The sequence below is a fragment of the Barbus barbus genome (assembly GCF_936440315.1).
Source record: "Barbus barbus genome assembly, chromosome: 8".
Lineage (NCBI taxonomy): Eukaryota > Metazoa > Chordata > Actinopteri > Cypriniformes > Cyprinidae > Barbus > Barbus barbus.
Window position 1 is genome coordinate 1,327,791 of NC_136736.1, and position 19,323 is coordinate 1,347,113.

A 19,323-nucleotide genomic window follows, 5' to 3' on the forward strand; every position below is an offset into this window, starting at 1 on the left:
CCCTCAAGAAACTATTCACATGTGCATTTTGCATGCTTATGCAATACAATTTCTATTTTTATAAAACCTAGTTCCTTTGTGCATCACTGCCATCTTACTATGAATAAAATGAGAGCATGGATGCACATGAATTAACAGAGATCTGCCTGCTCAAAAAGTTGTTTTTCTTATGGTAGTACCTCTAATATCAAGGCCTGATGTCCAATTTAACACATCCTCCGTGGCGGCACAGAAACCATGACACGAAATCGGCTGATGGCATAAAATTTGCCAAGTTCAAGGGTCTATAAAAAAACTGGTACTGTAAAAAAGTGTTTAAGATTTGGCTTTCATTGGGGCAGTATGCCATGTTTCAAGGCCTTAGGTCTCTTTAATGCATAGTCTGTGGCCAAGAAACCACACCACGAAATGGGCTGATGACACACAGGTGTGCATGGTCCTATATGCTAAATTTAATAGTTAATTGTGCACACATAAAAGTCTGTATATTTATTTTTATTTTTGTAAAGGTCCTTGAGGTTAAATAATACGGTGCTAAGAATATAGTGTGAAGAAACCCAAAATGCTTACAACCTGCATTTTGTATAATAAAAATAGGCACCTTGAATTCATTCAGTCATATTTGGCGATGACTAAAGAATGACTAAACAGCTGCCATGAAACCTCACTTCTTGTACGATAAATTTATTTTCATTAAATTCTTAATTTTCTATTATTAAAAAAACTAAATAGGGTCAAAATACTTTCCATGCTTTTTCAAAAGTATGCTTTCCATACTTTTCCAGACCTGGAAAATACTTAAATCAAATTCTAATAAAAAATAAGTCTCTGAAAAGCAGGTTTAATATGAAGAGCATTGCGAGATAATAAAGTTTGTGCAGTTAATAATTTTAGTGTAAAATTTTGCATCCTTTAGCTGCTTGTTAATCAGACAATGCTTGTTCGTTCTTGGTGCCAACTGTTGAAAAAAAGATCGATAAAAGGCTTATAATAAAGAGTTGAACTGAAAGAGTTGAACTGAAAGAGTTGAGTTCAACTAGAGTTGAACTGCAAGCGCTGCGTTCAGCTGTGTGATGCGCGTGCACGCGAAGAGGAGTGCGATTTGTCCAGGGAGTCAGATTTTGGTACAACACCAGCAACCCGCCTGAATACAAGCCTGAAAAAGATGAAAATTCATATAAAAAAGTAAATTAGCATTTTATTTTTAAGTTTACTATATAATGATTGTATTTGTATTTAGTACTCCCTTTTTATTTTATTTAATATGATTTCTAAGAGTCTTATCACACTTTATTATTTTGTATTATTTCATTTAGAAAAAGAAACTAACTAAATACATTTACATTTTCATTTACTTTACATGCACAAAGCAGCCACATTTTCAAATTTCATTGAACTTAATTGCAATGCTTTAAGTAACAAAAAGTCATCAAACTGAGTAATGTCAACAGAGCATAAACAAATAAGTATGATGAACCTAATTTTACTAAATTATCAGTGCATGAATCGTCTTTGCACCAACTGCTGGTGAACCTTGTTTGCACTTCTCTAGTTACTGACAGACATTTCTTCATTTGATGAGAATGTGTTTATAGGAGCCATGTAAACATTCCTGTGTGATTTGGGAGTGATTTGGGAAGGAGGGAAGGAAGGGGGTGAGTGTGGGAGCACACATTTTTTTGTAAATTCATCAGACTTCCTTGATACAGAATGATCTTCTAATGCTTCAAGAAATCATTAATTGTAAGTTTTTGGTCGATCAAATTAAACCTCAAGATGCAAAGGTAATGGTAACGTCACAAGTCATTCTGCACTCAGCTCCTGCGGCTTTGGTTGGCTTTTAGGCCGCTACAGTGTTTACAGCAGGCCTGATTCACATCATAACACAATCAGATCCTCAATGGATAGACAGACAGACGGACAGACGGATAGATAGATAGATAGATAGATAGATAGATAGATAGATAGATAGATAGATAGATAGATAGATAGATAGATAGATAGATAGATAGATAGATAGATAAAAGAAAGAGGAAGATAAACTTAGTGTAAAACATAATTTTATGATCTTAAAAGCTCCAACAAAACTCACTAAATTAACTTTTTTTGTAAGAAGAAACAAAAAAAAAAAAGATCCCACAATTGCATTTGTTCACTGTGAAGCAACTCAGTCTGTGTGGACAATCCTGTCTGAGAAATTAAAAACTCCACTGCATGTGAAAGTTGCTTGAAAATGTGAAAAACTTTGCATGTTGTTCTCTTTTCACTTCCTCTTTTTTCCCTCTGTTTCACTAATTCTCGTGCACTGGCAGATACTGCTTCATTTGCCCTGTCCTTTTTATGATGAGATGAGTATTTTCATTATCAAAATACTCTATGAATGGATTTAAACAAAGCTGTTTTTAAGCAGAATCTGAGAGTAAAATGTACTTGATAAGAGGAAAATAAAGCATTCATCTTCAAGAGAAATCATCTTATTATTGTACACTTCTGTTCTTACTGTATCGCTTCATCCCTGAAAAACGGTAAGAGATTTTCTCTGTTTGCTTGCTACATGTTTGGCATTAGACTAACCGGGACTTGTCACAACATATATTGCTCCCAATTTTTATTTTTTTATCAGTTTGATTACTTCTTTTTGCCCTCATAAAGTTGCTTTTATTTTATAACCTAAGTTAAAAGCATCTGCCAAATGATTACATGTAAATGTAGATGGAAAAAAAAAAACGTTCAAATGTAGGGACCATATTTGACTCTAATGCCAATAATCTCAAAATGGCCTGATCTTGTTCTTGATGGATTTCATGAGATTCACCTTCACAGAAGCTAAAATAAGGCCGTTTACATTGATTGTGTTGTAGGTGTTGCTATGATGGTGTCAATCAGAATGGATCCTCCTCTTCCTCTGATCTTTCTGCTCATGATTCACAGTGAGTCAGAACTATTTCTGCTTTTCAACATCCTCCAGCTCTACAGATGCCATTAATTTGAAAAATAATAATAATTATTATATATATATATATTTCAGATGTTTTAAGTGAAAATCGTTTGGGTGTCAGTTACAGTCACTCATACATCTGCGCACTAAAGCACTCATCAGTGATAATGAGCTGCACTTATACATACCCTACTGGACAACACATCATGAAAGTGTTCTGGACCAAAAACCCTGAACATGGTGTAGAGCCTCCAGATCTGTTTGAGGACCCCGAATACAGTCCGAGGCTTCGGCATCTGGGAGATAAACAGCAGAACTACACCATCAGACTGAGTCATGTGACACAGAAAGATGAAAACAAGTACTGTTTCAGAATCATAACCAATAAAGATAAATGGCTTGGTCATCCAGGAGTGACTCTTGCTGTCACAGGTGACTTTGATGAGGTTTCACTCTTCTTCTGTGCATTATGTTGAATAATAATCAGTGTATGACAGCAGCACTAGATATAATGTGTGTGTTGTGTTCAGATCTTCAGGTGGAGTCTCCTGAGAGAGTGACAGAGGGAGATTCGGTCCGTCTGACATGTAAAAGCAGCTGCGCTCTGACTGACAGAGCAACATTCATCTGGTACAGAAACTCACAGCCATTAACTGAGAGAAGAGACGGAAACAATCAACTCCTGCTGCAGTCAGTCAGAAGAGAGGATGCAGGCAGATATAGCTGTGCTCTACATGGACACACTTACATCTCTCCTGCTGCTCAGCTCAATGTCACGTGTGAGTACAGATTCAATATTTTTTGGCCACTTGAGTAAATGTGTTCGAATATCACACAACAGAGAATTCAGATTATGTAAAAGTTTCAGTTTCACTTTATATTGATGGTCCCTTTAACACATTGTGTTTACTATAAGTCACAGTGCACCTAAATATCTACAAACTCTCATTAGAGTGTTAGTACAGTATTAGTAGACTGGTTAGGGTTAGAATACATTGAGATTGTAAGGGTGGTTTCCCTACAGTGGTTCAGGCTGTAGGATTGTTGATTGACTAAAGAAACATTGTCAGCACGATGGTATAAAACTGTACTTTTCTAGTCTATTACCACCCACTGCCACTTATACCAACGACGGAAATAAGCACAGTTAGAATAGCTAAATATGTGGGAGAGCGTTGCTTTTGAGTGACTATATTGTATTCCAATAGGTAGCACTTCAATATTAACCCTGAATCAAGATTAGGTAGCATTAATTAATAATTGAAATGATTTAATAGCAATATTTTGTTATGGTTACACTTGAATTTGTTACAAAATAGATGAAGGATCGTAAAACATAAACAGCTAATTGTACCCAGCATGTATGTAAAATGTTACGAGAGAGAGAGAGAAGACATGAACACATAGTGAACACATCTGCATTATGTAGTACCATTAATGTTTATATAAATATATATATGGATGTATTTTACATGTATTTTGTTTTGTTCATTTATGGATGTATATTATATATTTATATTTTTGTTTTGTTTTTATTCTGCTATGTACAATGCTTTGGCAATATGTATGTCATGCCAATAAAGCAATATGAATTGAATTGAATTGAGGCCCCAAGAAGAGAGTGCCAGCAAAGAAAAGACGCAGCAAAGAGAGAGAGCAACAGTTACAATATGTTATCCATTCCTTGACCAGGTGACTAAAAAACAAATGTGAGACATTCAAACTGACCAATCAGAAGATTACAGCTTCACTCACTGTTCAGTAGGTGTGACAATTAGTAGACCCCAATGTTTAGACATCTTAGCCTATAGGCCTTGATCACTATCAACACCCCTGTGCCTTCAGGGATGCCAAATTCTCAAAATGGGTTTGGGACAAGAAAGCAGAAGTCTTTGATTATTTTTGACCCTACAAGATGTACTTGCAAAGTTACTTATAGTCAGTAGAATGTCTGTTGGGAGACCATAACAATAAAGAGTTAGCAGATATTAATCAAACAAACAGTCCACTAATGCTCTAATGACAGTTTGCTGACATGTAGGTGCAAAGTTACTTATTGTCAAAAGAGTGCTAAAAAGGGACCACCAAAATAAAGTTCAACAACAAAATTGAATTAGAAATGCAAAAATGTTTTTATTAATATTATTTTAATTTATACTGGACCTCTAGATCCTCCAAAGGAAACTTTTATAATAGTGAGTGCATCTGGTGAAATAGTGGAGGGAGATACAGTGACTCTGAACTGCAGAAGTGATTCAAACCCACCTGCAGAAATCAGCTGGTTTAAAGGAAGAACGTTTGTAGGAACTGGAAGAATCTACAGCATCTCAAACATCAGCTCTGATCACAGCGGAGAATACAAGTGCAAGTCCAGAAATCAACATGGAGAGAAATACTCTGATAATGTGACTTTAAATGTCATGTGTGAGTTAATGATCATTTTTACATTGCTCAAATTTCCAAATTCATAATTTTCTCATATTTATTTTGACATTTCATTTTTGTTCTTTTAAGATCCTCCCAGGAACCTCTCAGTGTCTGTAAATGGATCTGCTGAAATAGTGGAGGGTGATTCAGTGACTCTGATCTGCAGCAGTGATTCAAACCCACCTGCAGAGATCAGCTGGTTTAAGGAGAATCAGAGCTCATCTGTTGGATCTGGACAGAGTTTCAGTGCACTACAGAGTGGACGCTTCTACTGTCAGGCTCACAATCAACATGGATCTCAGAGATCAGACGCTGTTACTGTCATTGTACATGGTGAGTCATTCTGTGACGGGACAAATATTTCCAATTCTGATGAGCTAGGAGAAGAAGAAAATATGCCTATGATGTTTCCTATCAGATGTCAAATAGACCTTTATTAGATGCATGTGTTTACGTCTGTCATGTGTTTGTACACAGCAGATGCTTTCTAAATCAAGCAAGCTTTAACAGACATCTTGCAGATGTACGTGTGCTATCTACAATACATTTAGAGTTTGAAAAATACACAGGGATGTCTATTGAAGTAGCAATAACAATCCATTCAGATGTGACAAAGGGGGCACCAGTCATGAAATCTTTGACTATGAAGATAAATGCATTTGTGTTGAAATACTCTATGAATCATGGTCTTGTTTCTCAAGATAAAAGCATCATCTTGTCACTTGTCTTGTTGTAGGAAGGACGTTTCTGTATGCAGTTGCTGGAGTCACTGGTGGATCGGGAGGTTTGATCTTCATTTTCATCATTGTGTTGCTCATGTAAGTTCATGTTGTCTGTCAGGAAACGCATTAGTATACCAAGCTTATTTCCTAAATGCATTTTAGATGATTCTGTATTACAGGAGGAAAAAACAGAGACCTGATCACATCACACAGAAGCAGGTGAATCAAATTATCAAATGAGCATTAAGCAAATGTTATACGCAAAGGTATTAATAATTTTTTGGCGTAAATAAATTGTAATAAGTAATTTCCTCTCATTTTAGGATGATCTTTATGTCAACATATCAGCTCACGATGGGTCTCTGTCTGAATCTGATGCCGTGAATAAAAACGATGCCCTGTATTCCTTAATTACTCTCAACAATTTCAGTCACAATCAGACTGAAGGAAAAGCATCTGATTCTGAAGATACAGAAGAGATCCAGTATGCAACTGTCCTGCATCACCGAAACAAAGAGATGAACCAACCGGAAGAGAAGGAAAGCCAGTACGACAACATTAGAAAATACCGGACTGATGCTGCCAGGAGGTGAGAAACATCATGGCATGTTCATAACATAATAAAACATATTTAGATTGAATCAGAACACTTTTGAGCTCCATTGAATGCCGTTCCTGCATTGGTTGAGGTTGTATTAATTGGCATCTGTAAAGGTCTTTGATGAAATATCTCTGAATATATTAATTTCACAGATCTAGTGATCAGATGGTGGAGGATCAATCAGTGATTTACAGCACAATCAAATGATCAGTTTGCTGTTTCTGGGAAAACTGATCTCCATGTTGACATCGCCCTCGAGTGGTGGGACTGTGGCACTGATAGTCTGATGCTGGATTTTCATTTCTTCTTTTTTGTTTGTTTTACCTAAGAGCTGAATTATTCTATGTTTTTGCAAAGAGCATTTTCTCTCACTGGTCCTCTGATCGGGATGTTGCTGAAATCCTGAATTCTAGAGACTCTAAAGACCCTCCTGACAAAATGTTGGTAAAAGCAGATTGATTTTTGGAAATATAATGACTGTTATTTCAATCCACATTATTGCTGGTAAACCCTTTCTCCGGTTTGTATGAAATGTGGCATGTTTCGTCTAGAGACACTTCTGACAACAACTTGTCAAGAGAAATTATCTGTCAAAGCCTTTGGCGGAAATTTTTATAATTTCATAATTTTTATGACCTGCCTACTGTGAGCACAATATCCAAATTTATCTTAGGATGCATGTTGAGATATATGCAATAACTTGTCCTATTTGACCTGATTGAGTGTCTTTCAAATCGCACAGATCATTGTAGAAGTATTTTTGTTTGAACGATGCAGATGACTTGAAGTCCTTCCACTTACATGGAATCCATTATTATTTTAAGCCTTTAAGGCCCATTTCTGTCATGCAGGCAACACTGGTGTTGGTTGGTACTTTATGTTTAGTGTGAGTGACTAGAAGTCTCACTATCTTCTGCTGGTTGTTAATGAAGTGAAACCTATGATTGTCATCCTCTTTCTGTGTTTTATGACATAATGTCTTGATTGTTTTTATTTAAATCTTGATGTCATTTAACATCACTGAATCAACCTAAATATAGTTATACCAACAAAATCAAATTTAAGGGTAACATGCACATGATACTGATTTAATTGTGAGACTAAAGAAATTAAATTAAATTTTAAAAATCGTAAATGTATAATCATGCAAAATCATAACAGCAAAAAAAAAACACAAGCCACAAAACTTTTGCAGATGTGTTTTAATGCACTGGAATTCTGCTGGTCAGACGTGCGTATGTGCAACAGGAAACATCAACACAGTCACTGTTGTTTTTTGCCCATTAATGTATTAGCACAGCATCTAGAAATAATAGTTTGACGTGGGCCCTCATACGTCAGCAGACATCTATATTTTAAGACTTTAGGTACTTTTTCACTTGTGTGTTTGATTTAAGTTTTAATATAGTCCTGCTTACATGCAATAGGGTAGAGTGGGGGAAAATATTTGGACATTATATTTAAAAATGACCTTAAATTAGCACCAGGTAGCTACTTTGAAAAATAGAAAAAATATTTTTTTTCATTTTAAGCTAAAACTGCCTGTACTCTGATTTTGCTGTAAATGTTTAAAGTAAATTGCTTTGTCAGACTGGGCACAATTTTACCCCACCTGAGGGGCAAAACGCCCCCTTGGTACAAATTTAATATTTGTTAAAAATCTAATAAAATGAAAACTCTGGACATTTTTCATGCTTGGTTTATCATTTATGGCATTATCACTAAAACTATGACATTTAACTTTTGTTTCACAGTAGAAAAAAACAAAACACCCTCCTTCCCCCACTCTACCCTAAGTATGTGCTCATTCCTGCTTTCATTTACAAGTATTCATGATCTTAAAATCTGCTAAATAAACCAGGAAATAAACATAATGCTTTTTGAATTTTAAAAAATCTAAAAGAAAGAATTTTTTTTGTAATATTTATGTAATATTTTTACATCACTAGTCAGAGGTTTTAAAAAAGTCAGGAAATGAGGAAGACATTACGTCGTTCCGGTTATAAATGAGGCTGGTAAACCTTCCTTGTTTCTCTTCATGTGTTATTTTGTTTCAGCTGGTGAGTTGTCCTGTGCTACGGTATGACCAGTTTCTTATCAAGTTTTGTTTGTTTGTTTATAAGGAGAAACATTTTTAATGCTTCTACGCTGAACAAGATATAGAATCTGCTTAGAAACTGTTTTCACTCAGAAATTGCTAGTAAATTTCACAAATAATTACAAATTTTGAGGTAGAAAGACTGAAATCTATTTTTGTTGTAAATCTCATCCATATTGGAATTTCCATGTTGCAGGTGTTGCTATGGTGATGGCAGTCAGAATGGCTCTTCTTCTTCCTCTCATCTTTTCTCTCACAATTCACAGTGAGTTTCTAATGCTTCTTGTTCAGATTGTCAGTCCAAGTCATTTTTTAGTGCATATCTGATCATATTTGGCATGTGTGAACAGCAAAAATCACATGAAATTCGACTTTTACAAATCCGTTTCAAGCTACATTCATATGTGGTTTGAAATCCTGTTCAAATCGCATTTCCTGAAATCTGTTTCAGTCTGACTGCTCAGATCAGATTTAGTGTATGTTTTTCATGTTCTCACGCCACGCCCAAAATGCAAACACGTCAGATGTGTTTGTAGCAGGCCTGTCACAAACTTGGTGCGATATTCAATTGAATTCCATCTATTTTTCTTTTTTGTTTTCTTACTGCCCGCTTCTGCAATATGTATCTTCCACTCCCAAATGTGCTAATGTTGTATATCCACCTTATTCTTCAACCCAGAAGTAAACCTTTGGGTGAGACTTCCGGTTCATTAGGCACTGTAGAGAAAAAAACAAAAACAGAAGAATAACAAAGTGCAGTAAACGGTAAAACTCTGTGTAAAGGGAACTAATTTGACAAAATAAGATGTTTGTCAAAGAGCTCAGGATCTGTTGAGCAGCAAATCCTCCATGATGATCAGTCAGTAATCTCTCGACCCCTGATCAGTCAAATCACCACGATGGTAACGTCAAACAAAACAATAAAACATCATCATCTAAATCTCTGTTAATTCTCAATAAGCGCTTTTGTAGATGTCTAACAGAAATAATGACTAAATGTAAATAAGAACGCTGTAAAGGAATAAAACAAATTATTCTTCTATATTGGAGCAGTACACGAGTGACGTCTGTCTTTATGTCTGTCCAATGCTTTACTCAGTATCTCATTTCTAATATAAATGTAATGCCAGACTTATCTTCATTATGTGTTTTTTCTCAGAAAATACTGATGTATAATATTGATTGCATCTGATTAATATTTTAATCTAGACAGTGCCAGTATTAACTGTTCTGGCTCAGCTGTTCAATGCTGCTTCAATGCTGATCTTGAGCAAATGCATTCTGTTAGTAACTGCTGCTAATCTTTTCTTCTTATGAATTCTGTGTTTCAGGGGTTTCTTGTGCTGGTTGGGATGTGAGTTACAATCCTTCACACATCTGTGCACTAAAGAACTCATCAGTGATAATGAGCTGCACTTATACATACCCTACTGGACATCAGATCAGGAAAACGCTCTGGACCAAAACACTTGTTAAAGGTAAAAATAAAGAATCAAGTGAAGAGAATCAAGAAGAGCTTCCAGATCTGTTTGAGGACCCTGAATACAGTCCGAGGCTTCAGTATCTGGGAGATAAACGGAAGAAGTGCACCATCAGACTGAGTCATGTGACACAGAAGGATTCACACAAGTACTATTTCAGATTCATAACCAATAAAGATAAATGGCTTGGTTGTCCAGGAGTGACTCTTACTGTCACAGGTGACTTTGATGAGGTTTCACTCTTCTTCTGTGCATTATGTTGAATAATAATCAGTGTCTGACAGCAGCACTAGATATAATGTGTGTGTTGTGTTCAGATCTTCAGGTGGAGTCTCCTGAGAGAGTGACAGAGGGAGATTCGGTCCGTCTGACATGTAAAAGCAGCTGCGCTCTCACTGACAGAGCAACATTCATCTGGTACAGAAACTCACAGCCATTAACTGAGAGAAGAGACGGAAACAATCAACTCCTGCTGCAGTCAGTCAGAAGAGAGGATGCAGGCAGATATAGCTGCGCTCTACATGGACACACTTACATCTCTCCTGCTGTTCAGCTCAGTGTCACGTGTGAGTACAGATTTATTTGTACTTCTTAAAAAAAACGTGGAGATTGTGTTTGAATTAAATGATTGAAGGATTTTATTTGTATCCTTTTTAGACCCACCAAGGAATGTCTCAGTGTCTGTAAATGGATCTGCTGAAATAGTGGAGGGAGATTCAGTGACTCTGATCTGCAGCAGTGATTCAAACCCACCTGCAGAAATCAGCTGGTTTAAGGAGAATCAGAGCTCATCTGTTGGATCTGGACAGAGTTTCAGTGCACTACAGAGTGGACGCTTCTACTGTCAGGCTCACAATCAACATGGATCTCAGAGATCAGACGCTGTTACTGTCCCTGTTAAAGGTAAATCAGTTAAATATTTCTGCTGAGCATTTGTATGAAAAATTATGAATGAATGCTTTTAAATCCCAAACACATTTGTGTGACAGTTTTGTCCCCACTATGCTCTGATTTAGATATTTTGGTAGATAGTTTTAACTCGGAGTGTAGGAGTATTCTGGACTCCATAGCCCCTTTTAAAAAGTTTAAATCTAAAACGGTTTCACAGCCCTGGCTTAATGCAGAGAGCCGCCTACTTAGGCAAAAATGGAGACAGGCAGAGAGGAGATGGAAAAGTTCCAAGTCTCCTATCAGATACTCAGGGACTGTTTGCATACCTACCAACAGTTTGTTAAATCTGCCAAGGCACATTATTTTTCAGCTCTAATCTCACAGAATCATCATTGTCCGAGAGTGCTATTTCGCACAATAAATACAGTCCTGAATACCGTAGGTTCAGTTGATTTTGATAGTTCTGAAAAAGCCTGTGAAAGTTTCACACAATTTTTTGTGGATAAGATCAGTACTATTAGAGCCAATATCTCTATCTCTGCTTCAAATCCTGTTGGACTCCTAGCTCGGCCTGACTCCTGCATTTCTGTTCAGTTTTCTATGTTTAAGCCCGTTTCTCTGTCTGAGTTGTTGGTAGTTGTTCAACATCTTAAGCCATCTTATTGTTCATTAGATGTTATTCGACCTCATGTATTAACTCAGATTTGGGATATGGTGGGTTCTATGATCCTGTCCATAATAAATCACAATCTTTTTCAAAGGGTGTTGTTCCTTCATATTTTAAACATGCCTTGAATAAATGAATGAATGAATGATGCATTTATATAGCGCTTTTATTGTGTATTGCTGTACACCCAAAGTGCTTTACAATCATGTGGGGGTCTCTCCTCAACCACCACCAGTGTGCAGCATCCACTTGGATGATACGACAGCAGCCACAGTACAACGATGCCAGTGCGCTCACCACACACCAGCTACAGGTGGAGAGGAGAGAGTGATAGAGGCAATCAAGTGGATGCCTTGGTGCATGTTTATACTCTAAACAATTACAGACCAATTTCTAAACTGCCTTTCTTGGCTAAGTTATTGGAGAAGGTGGTTCTTAATCAACTTTCTACATTTTTAAATGGAAACAAAAATTTTGATAAATTTCAGTCTGGTTTCAGGTCTCAACCTAGCACTGAAACTGCCCTTCTCAAAGTGTCAAATGATTTGTTGTTATCTGTAGACGCTGGGAATTGCGCTGTTTTGGTGCTTCTGGATCTTAGCGCGTCGTTTGACACACTGTGGATCATGCGATCCTTTTTGACCGTTTGCAGGAGTGGGGGGGATTGAGGGGGTTGTTTTAAACTGGTTCTCATCCTATCTACATAGAAGATCCTTTGCGGTGGAGCTTGGAAGTTTTATATCTTCGTCACAGTTTATTTCCTCGGGGGTTCCTCAGGGATCATGTCTTGGTCCTGTGTTGTTTTCTCTATATATTCTTCCTTTGGGTATAATTTGTCAAAAATTTTATGTGGCTTATCATTGTTATACTGATGACATCCAGCTGTATCTGCCCCTAAGATGTAACAATGACTTCAATATTTCTACTTTGTTTGAGTGTTTGGATGAAATAAGGGCGTGGATGATTTCTAATTTCCTACAGCTCAATGAGTCCAAATCGGAAGTGGTGATTTTTGGCCCCAAAAATGAGACAAACAGCTTTCTGTACATCTTGGCCCCTTAGCCAATAATATCAACACGCAAGTAAGAAATCTTGGTGTAACCTTTGACTCGGAGTTGAAGTTTGATAGACAGGTCAATGCTGTTGTTAAAGGAAGCTTCTATCAATTGCGTATTATTGCCAAATTGAAGATAATTCTGTCTTTTGAGGATATGGAAACTGTGATTCATGCTTTTATTTCATCCAGGTTGGATTATTGCAACTCGCTATATTTAGGGGAAGTCGTGGTCTAATGGTTAGAGAGTTGGACTCATAATCCAAAGGTTGCGGGTTCGAGTCTCGGGCCGGCAGGGATTGTAGGTGGGGGGAGTGAATGTCCAGCGCTCTCTCCACCCTCAATACCACGACTGAGGTGCCCTTGAGCAAGACACCAAACCCCCAACTGCTCCCCGGGCGCCGCAGCATCAATGGCTGCCCACTGCTCCGGGTGTGTGTTCACTGCTGTGTGTGTGCACGTTGGCTGGGTTAAATGCAGAGCACGAATTCCGATTATGGGTCACCATACTTGGCAGTATGTCACTTCACTTCACTTTAGGGTTGTCTAAGAATCTGCTTTCACAGCTGCAGCAAGTACAAAATGGTACGACTAGACTGTTGACACAAGGAAGTGCTCCAGCATCTCTCCAGTGCGCTGCACTGGCTTCCTGTTGATTTTAGAATCCATTATAAAATTTTGATAATGATTTTTAAAGGATTGCATGGCCTTGCTCCAGAGTACATTTCATGTTTGTTGCAGCAACACTGTGTTACTAGACCTCTAAGATCATCTCAGAGTTTACTTTTACATGTTCCCAGATCACGGTTGAAAACCAAAGGTGATCAAGCTTTTTCTGTGGCAGCCCCACAACTGTGGAATAGTCTCCCATTGCACATTAGATCTTGTGACTCATTAGATTGCTTTAAATCAATATTGAAAACACACCTTTACTCTGTGTCTCTCTAACCATTAGGCCACAACTTCCCCTAGTTTACCTTGCTTATATTTATATAGCACATTTTAAATGTGCTATATAAATAAATGTTGATTTGATTTGATTTGAATGAATGAACAAATGTTTTGAAGGTGTGGTTTGGAGAAGTGCTGGATGTGACATATGATATGATGAATGCTTAGCTCATTTGATCAGCCTGTATTTATGTTGCAAGGTAAACTCACTGGACTTTCCATTCTTACAAATTGCTTCCAGTTAATATTTATCAAGCTAGTTAAAACTAATGTTGTATTAAGGTCTTGTAGACCTACCAATGAACTGAAATTTAAATAGCACATTCATTTTCCTTTGCCTAATTCAAGTACGTAAAAATTGCACATTTCCATATAATTTATTTTGTCACCCAAAGACCTGCCGGAATGCACTGACTGGCATATTATATTTTTAGTCACCATTGAACATTTTCTAATTACTGCATCTAAAAAAATGCTGCATATATTGCTGTTTGTACAGACATACGATCATACTTTAGTTTCATTCTTTTTCAGGAGGAGATAAAACAGTCCTGTATGCAACTGTTGTGATCGCAGCCGGATGTGGAGTTTTATTCCTTATCTGCATCATCATGTTCATAAGGTAACATCTTTAATAATGTGCGCTGGTGTACTCATTAATAATTATGAATGTGTGTTTGTGTTGACATGCTTATCTCTGCACTACAGGAAGATAAAAAGTGGAGTGTCTGATGTCAGGCAGAAGCAGGTGAGAACAAAGAAATATCTCTGTTTCTGTCACGACAATGAAATCACAACTTCATTATGTTGCGCTTTATAAAATGTTTTTTTTAATTGTGTGGATCTGAATCCAGCAGGCCAAAGAATAAGAAATCAGTGTGTTTGAGAAGAAGAGCTAAAGGAACATGCATCTCATGCAAGTGATTTTACTTTTATGCTTCACTTTTCTGAGAGGTTTTGGCTTCTTTCTCCAGGTGCAACAACCTTCCAGCTATGAGAGAAACCACTGTGATGATGGTCTGTACGCTAGAGTTTCACCCAGAGCAGATCAGATCACAGAAAAAACTACAAAGACAATATATGCAACCGTCCAACACATCAGAAACAACTATGAGAATCTGAGTGCACCATCCTGATTCTGCTGTGAGGTGAGAAACAAAATAGATTGAGTCACTTTTTCTCCTGTGATATTTAAACTAATTGCATGATCCCTCAGAACTGAATGACCTTTGATTGTCTCCTGCATTACTTGTGGTGGATCTTAAATGGTCATTCACACTTGATTGTTTGATTATGCTGTTCCTCAGATCCGATGCGATGGTGGGTACATCAGTGATTTACAGCAGAGTCAAATGATCTAGGACCCGACACATGGATTGGAAATGAAAATACTGCAGCTTTGAATCAGATGTTTATAATAGTGATTTAAATGTGTGTCAAGTCACATGACATTTCTCCCTATCTGTAGTTGAATGCCCATGGTGGTAATTTACATTGTTGTACCTAGATCTTTTTACGCCTGTGGTTTGTGATTTGGTGCGTCTGTGTGGGAAGTTACAATCTCAACTGGCTGCATTTAAACACTTTTAATAGCATGTTTTGTAATGTTTCCAAAGATTTGCGTAATTTTCCATGAACTGCAGTTTCGATGTTACATATCTTAGTCACTCTTCAGTAAGCATCCGTTTTTGTGTCTTTCGTGTCTTTTTTTCATGCTTCATAAAACATGTTTGATGCTTTGACATATAATTTCATGCATGTTTAATGTATTGGTATATATTAAGATTTAAATAAAGTTTATATATGTGTTTTTGGTGATGTTCTATCGATGTCTGACATTATAATTTGTTACATTTTAATATGTTGAATGTTGACGGTTTTGTTCCGTGCATCAGCTTAACAACGGCACGGTGACGCTCCTCTTTATTTGATACATGTAAACAGGACAATACTAGACATCAAAAATCCCTTTTTTCTTCCTAACAGCGTGATGTGATCACGCTCCTTTTCTGAAGCACAGAAACACTACAGCGCATGTGCAGAGTAAAAGCCATGGGCTGCAGTAACTGGCGTTACTTTTTTGAAAAAGTAACCGCGTGCTTTATATACATGTTGCTGCTGATTGGGCTGACATTTATTTCCAGGAAACATGTCCTTCAACCTGGAAACCACAGCCAAACGTCGGGCACTGGTCTGAGCTTCTGAGAACGTGCCTCAGTTCTCACAAGGTTATCGCACACTTTTTGGGCTGTCAGTGTTTTTATTGTTTCAAAAATTGTTCAACAATTTTATTGGCAACAAATGATGCCAGTGTTGTTGTTCAGTGTTACCAGGTGTTTCTGCAACTACAGGCACTTTTGACTCTCCAAAATTTAACCCTATGATTTAAGACCATCAAAGTCTGTAATACTTATATAAAGGTCAACAAAATTGCATGGAGTCATTAAGATTTTAAGCTGGAATATGTTTATTTTATGTTTTTCAACAAAATGCCCTTACTGCAATGTTACAATAATGTTCATTATATATATTTCTTTGTTTTTCATTTCTATAAAAATATAATATTCCAATAGCTTTTAAATTTTGTGGAGTTTTGTAAATACTGATAAAAAAGCAGAGCTGTGGTAATGATACCTTGTGTCGGTAAGGACACAATGTTAAAGTGCTATGAAATCAAAAACAGGCTACTGTACAGAACAACAGTGAAATAAACAGAAAACAGAAGGTATTGTGTAAAAGATAGCAGTAGTTTTGCAGTAAATAACTCAAACTGTTTTTCATGTTTAAAAAATATTCTCTCCTAAAGCTGATGTGTTTGTTGCAAAAAACTGATTTGAGGCATGCAGGGCTTTGTGTTTTTCCCTCTGGTTTCTTTTAATTATCCTCCACTGCCTTCTTTTCAGATGTGTTCCTCTTTTTGTCAGCTGGGAGACACTTTATTACTTTCTCTTTTTGTAACGCTCTGTTTCCTTCTGCAGATACTCTGCATACCTCTCTGGGTCTTTTCTCATTTCCTCTCTGCATTTATTTGATCTTATTGTTGATGAATTTGGTCTCATCTAGGGTTACAAAATGTCATGTTTAAATATAATTTACAGTAGACTGAATATTTGTCATTTAATAGTAAGTAAACCTTGAACTTGTCTCTACCGCAACACAAGGTCTTTACCACAACACCTACATTTTCTGTGGTAAAGGCATGTTGCGGAAATGACATTTTTGCTAATGTTGCAGCTAATTGGCAACTAGCAAGGTGTACTACATTAGTTTTGACTCGTGGCGTCTTAATATACATGAATTAAACAGTAATATACATTTATTTTTAAAATGTAGTTCAAAGTACAGAATTACTAAGCTGTATGGTAAGGACACGCAATAAACACTGACACAGAAAAGATGATATTTACCTTATATTTTTGGGATCTTGTGAGTGAGGTAGTGAGGTGGCCCAATCTGTCAGCAATGTGCTCAGGCCCTAATTTCTATTTCCACAGAAACTAGTCTTGTTTTTTTAAAATAAAATTTCATAATAAAAGAGAGGAAATGGGAGCCAAATGGGAGGAGCTGGAGCTCTAGCTGCCCCTCGCTGGAGGTAATGGGTGGAGATAGACACCTAACCACACTCTAACTCTACCCCTTACCCTATCACTAAACATAACTCCACCCAATACTTCACACAGTGAGCGTACTTGTAATAAAAGCCTTTTTTCATTGTTGTGGTCAGAACTCAAAAGTGTGGGACAGGCGCATTTAGTTGAAAAAAATCATTAAAATAATCAGTAAATAAAACAAAAATAATTATGCTGTAAATTAATATGTCTATTAAACAGTTCTATTTGAAATAATGTCAAATTGTGATTCGATTTGCATATTTGACTTATTTCAACATTGTGACCAGAGTAGTGGGACATAAATGGTGTTTGGATCTATAAATGCTTCATAATTTTATATTAAATCACATTAATCATTAATTATATTTTTGTCAATATGTGTAATGACACTGTGAATATATTTATAAAGCATTTTAACATAAATCTAAAATTTCACTGCTGGGACTTAAAAGTGCCTGTAGTTTCAGAAACACCTAACATTATTAGAGTGATTTTTAAAACATTATGGATTGGTGTTAACGTCAACTTTAATCTAATATGTGACTGAAGAAAAGCAGTGTGTTAAAATTACACTGATTTACAGACCAATCTTATTGAAGTATAGTAGTCTATAGGGGCAGTCGTGGTCTATTGTAAAGAGAGTTGACTTATAACCCGAAGGTCATGGGTTTGAGTCTCAGGTCCGGCAGGGATTGTAGGGAGTGAATAACCAACACTCTCTCCATCATCAATACCACGACTGAGGTGAGACCCTTGAGGGACCCGACTGCTCCCTGGGTGCTGCAGCATTGGCTGCCCACTGCTCCAGGTGTATGTTCACTACTGAGTGTACACTTGGATGGGTTAAATGCAGAGTGTGGGTCACCATACTTGGCCACACACCACTTCCCTTACCCTATAGGGGAGTAAACAATTTCAGTAGAGATATACTTACCTATACTGTCCACCAGGGAGCATTCTATGAGTAGTCTTTAGTTTCTCTCAGCTCACACGGATATGTTGCTGACCTGAGGTCTCAATACATTTAAATAATACAACAATGTGTACAAACAAAGGATCTTTTTATGTACAGCTAAAATAACCGGAAGCATATGACACCGGAAGCCTAGCTCGCACATTCACAATACAAATAGCCTCGCAGCGCTTAAGTTAAAAATAAGGTGAGGGCAGGGGTTAAATCTTGGACAAGGGTTAAAGGCCACTGACACAAAACTCTGTGCAAACCAAAAGTGATGCACCAAAGTAGAAGACAGCTGATCTGATTTTTCCAAATGCAGATTAAAAAAAGTCTTGTTGACCGCGTTGCATTTTGGGACACAGTATTGCATGCACATTTTGACAAATTAAGTACATCGTTACTGAAAAAATGCGTATTCTGCTCAAAATAGGCTACATATCTAACCATAAAGATTTGCTGCTCTGCGGTGTTTATGCTAAAGTCAGCCTAATGGTATCTCTGTTAAAACTGGGATAGAATACGGTATTAATACACCATAAAAAAATAAACAGGCAGTTATCAATCATGAAATTGTAGGCTGCATGACTTTAAAATCGCAATCAGCTGGTTTTCCTTGCATTAAAGCTAAACAGCAGCGCACTGTTAAAACAAACAATTCAAGACCCCCAAACCACAGAGACACAGACAGACAGTTTCTGCGTCAGGACAGTGCTGTTAATAATAACCCGTCACACACACTCAGAGTCATGTCTGAGTCCTCTGTGCTTTCATTCCAGCCGTGCTTGAGACAGCTGAGTGGGAGAAAGTCTTAAGATTCAAGACAGATCAGATGAGAGTTAGGCTCGTGTTCGCTCTGCTTGGAGATCAGCCCGGAAACGATTGGAGGAACAGCTCAGAAAGACAAACTCTGAACAATGACATACA

The 19,323-nt window shown here is 37.1% G+C and overlaps 2 protein-coding genes across 2 annotated transcripts; both read left to right on the forward strand.

Annotated features, from left to right (window-relative positions):
* Positions 1-2,319: 2,319 nt before the first annotated feature.
* LOC306874190 (pregnancy-specific beta-1-glycoprotein 4-like) lies at positions 2,320-8,550 on the forward strand. The gene is made up of 10 exons (XM_079424039.1): positions 2,320-2,525; positions 2,862-2,930; positions 3,029-3,370; positions 3,469-3,717; positions 5,108-5,362; positions 5,453-5,698; positions 6,102-6,183; positions 6,267-6,306; positions 6,411-6,676; positions 6,841-8,550. Exons 2-10 carry the CDS (start codon positions 2,870-2,872, stop codon positions 6,893-6,895), a joined length of 1,596 nt encoding a protein of 531 aa, XP_079280165.1. The 5' UTR covers positions 2,320-2,525; positions 2,862-2,869; the 3' UTR covers positions 6,896-8,550.
* Positions 7,334-15,654, forward strand: LOC306874191 (B-cell receptor CD22-like). Its single transcript, XM_079424040.1, has 8 exons — positions 7,334-9,051; positions 10,118-10,486; positions 10,585-10,833; positions 10,925-11,170; positions 14,365-14,452; positions 14,539-14,578; positions 14,805-14,978; positions 15,138-15,654. Exons 1-7 carry the CDS (start codon positions 8,991-8,993, stop codon positions 14,964-14,966), a joined length of 1,215 nt encoding a protein of 404 aa, XP_079280166.1. The 5' UTR covers positions 7,334-8,990; the 3' UTR covers positions 14,967-14,978; positions 15,138-15,654.
* The last annotated feature ends 3,669 nt before the right edge of the window (positions 15,655-19,323 follow it).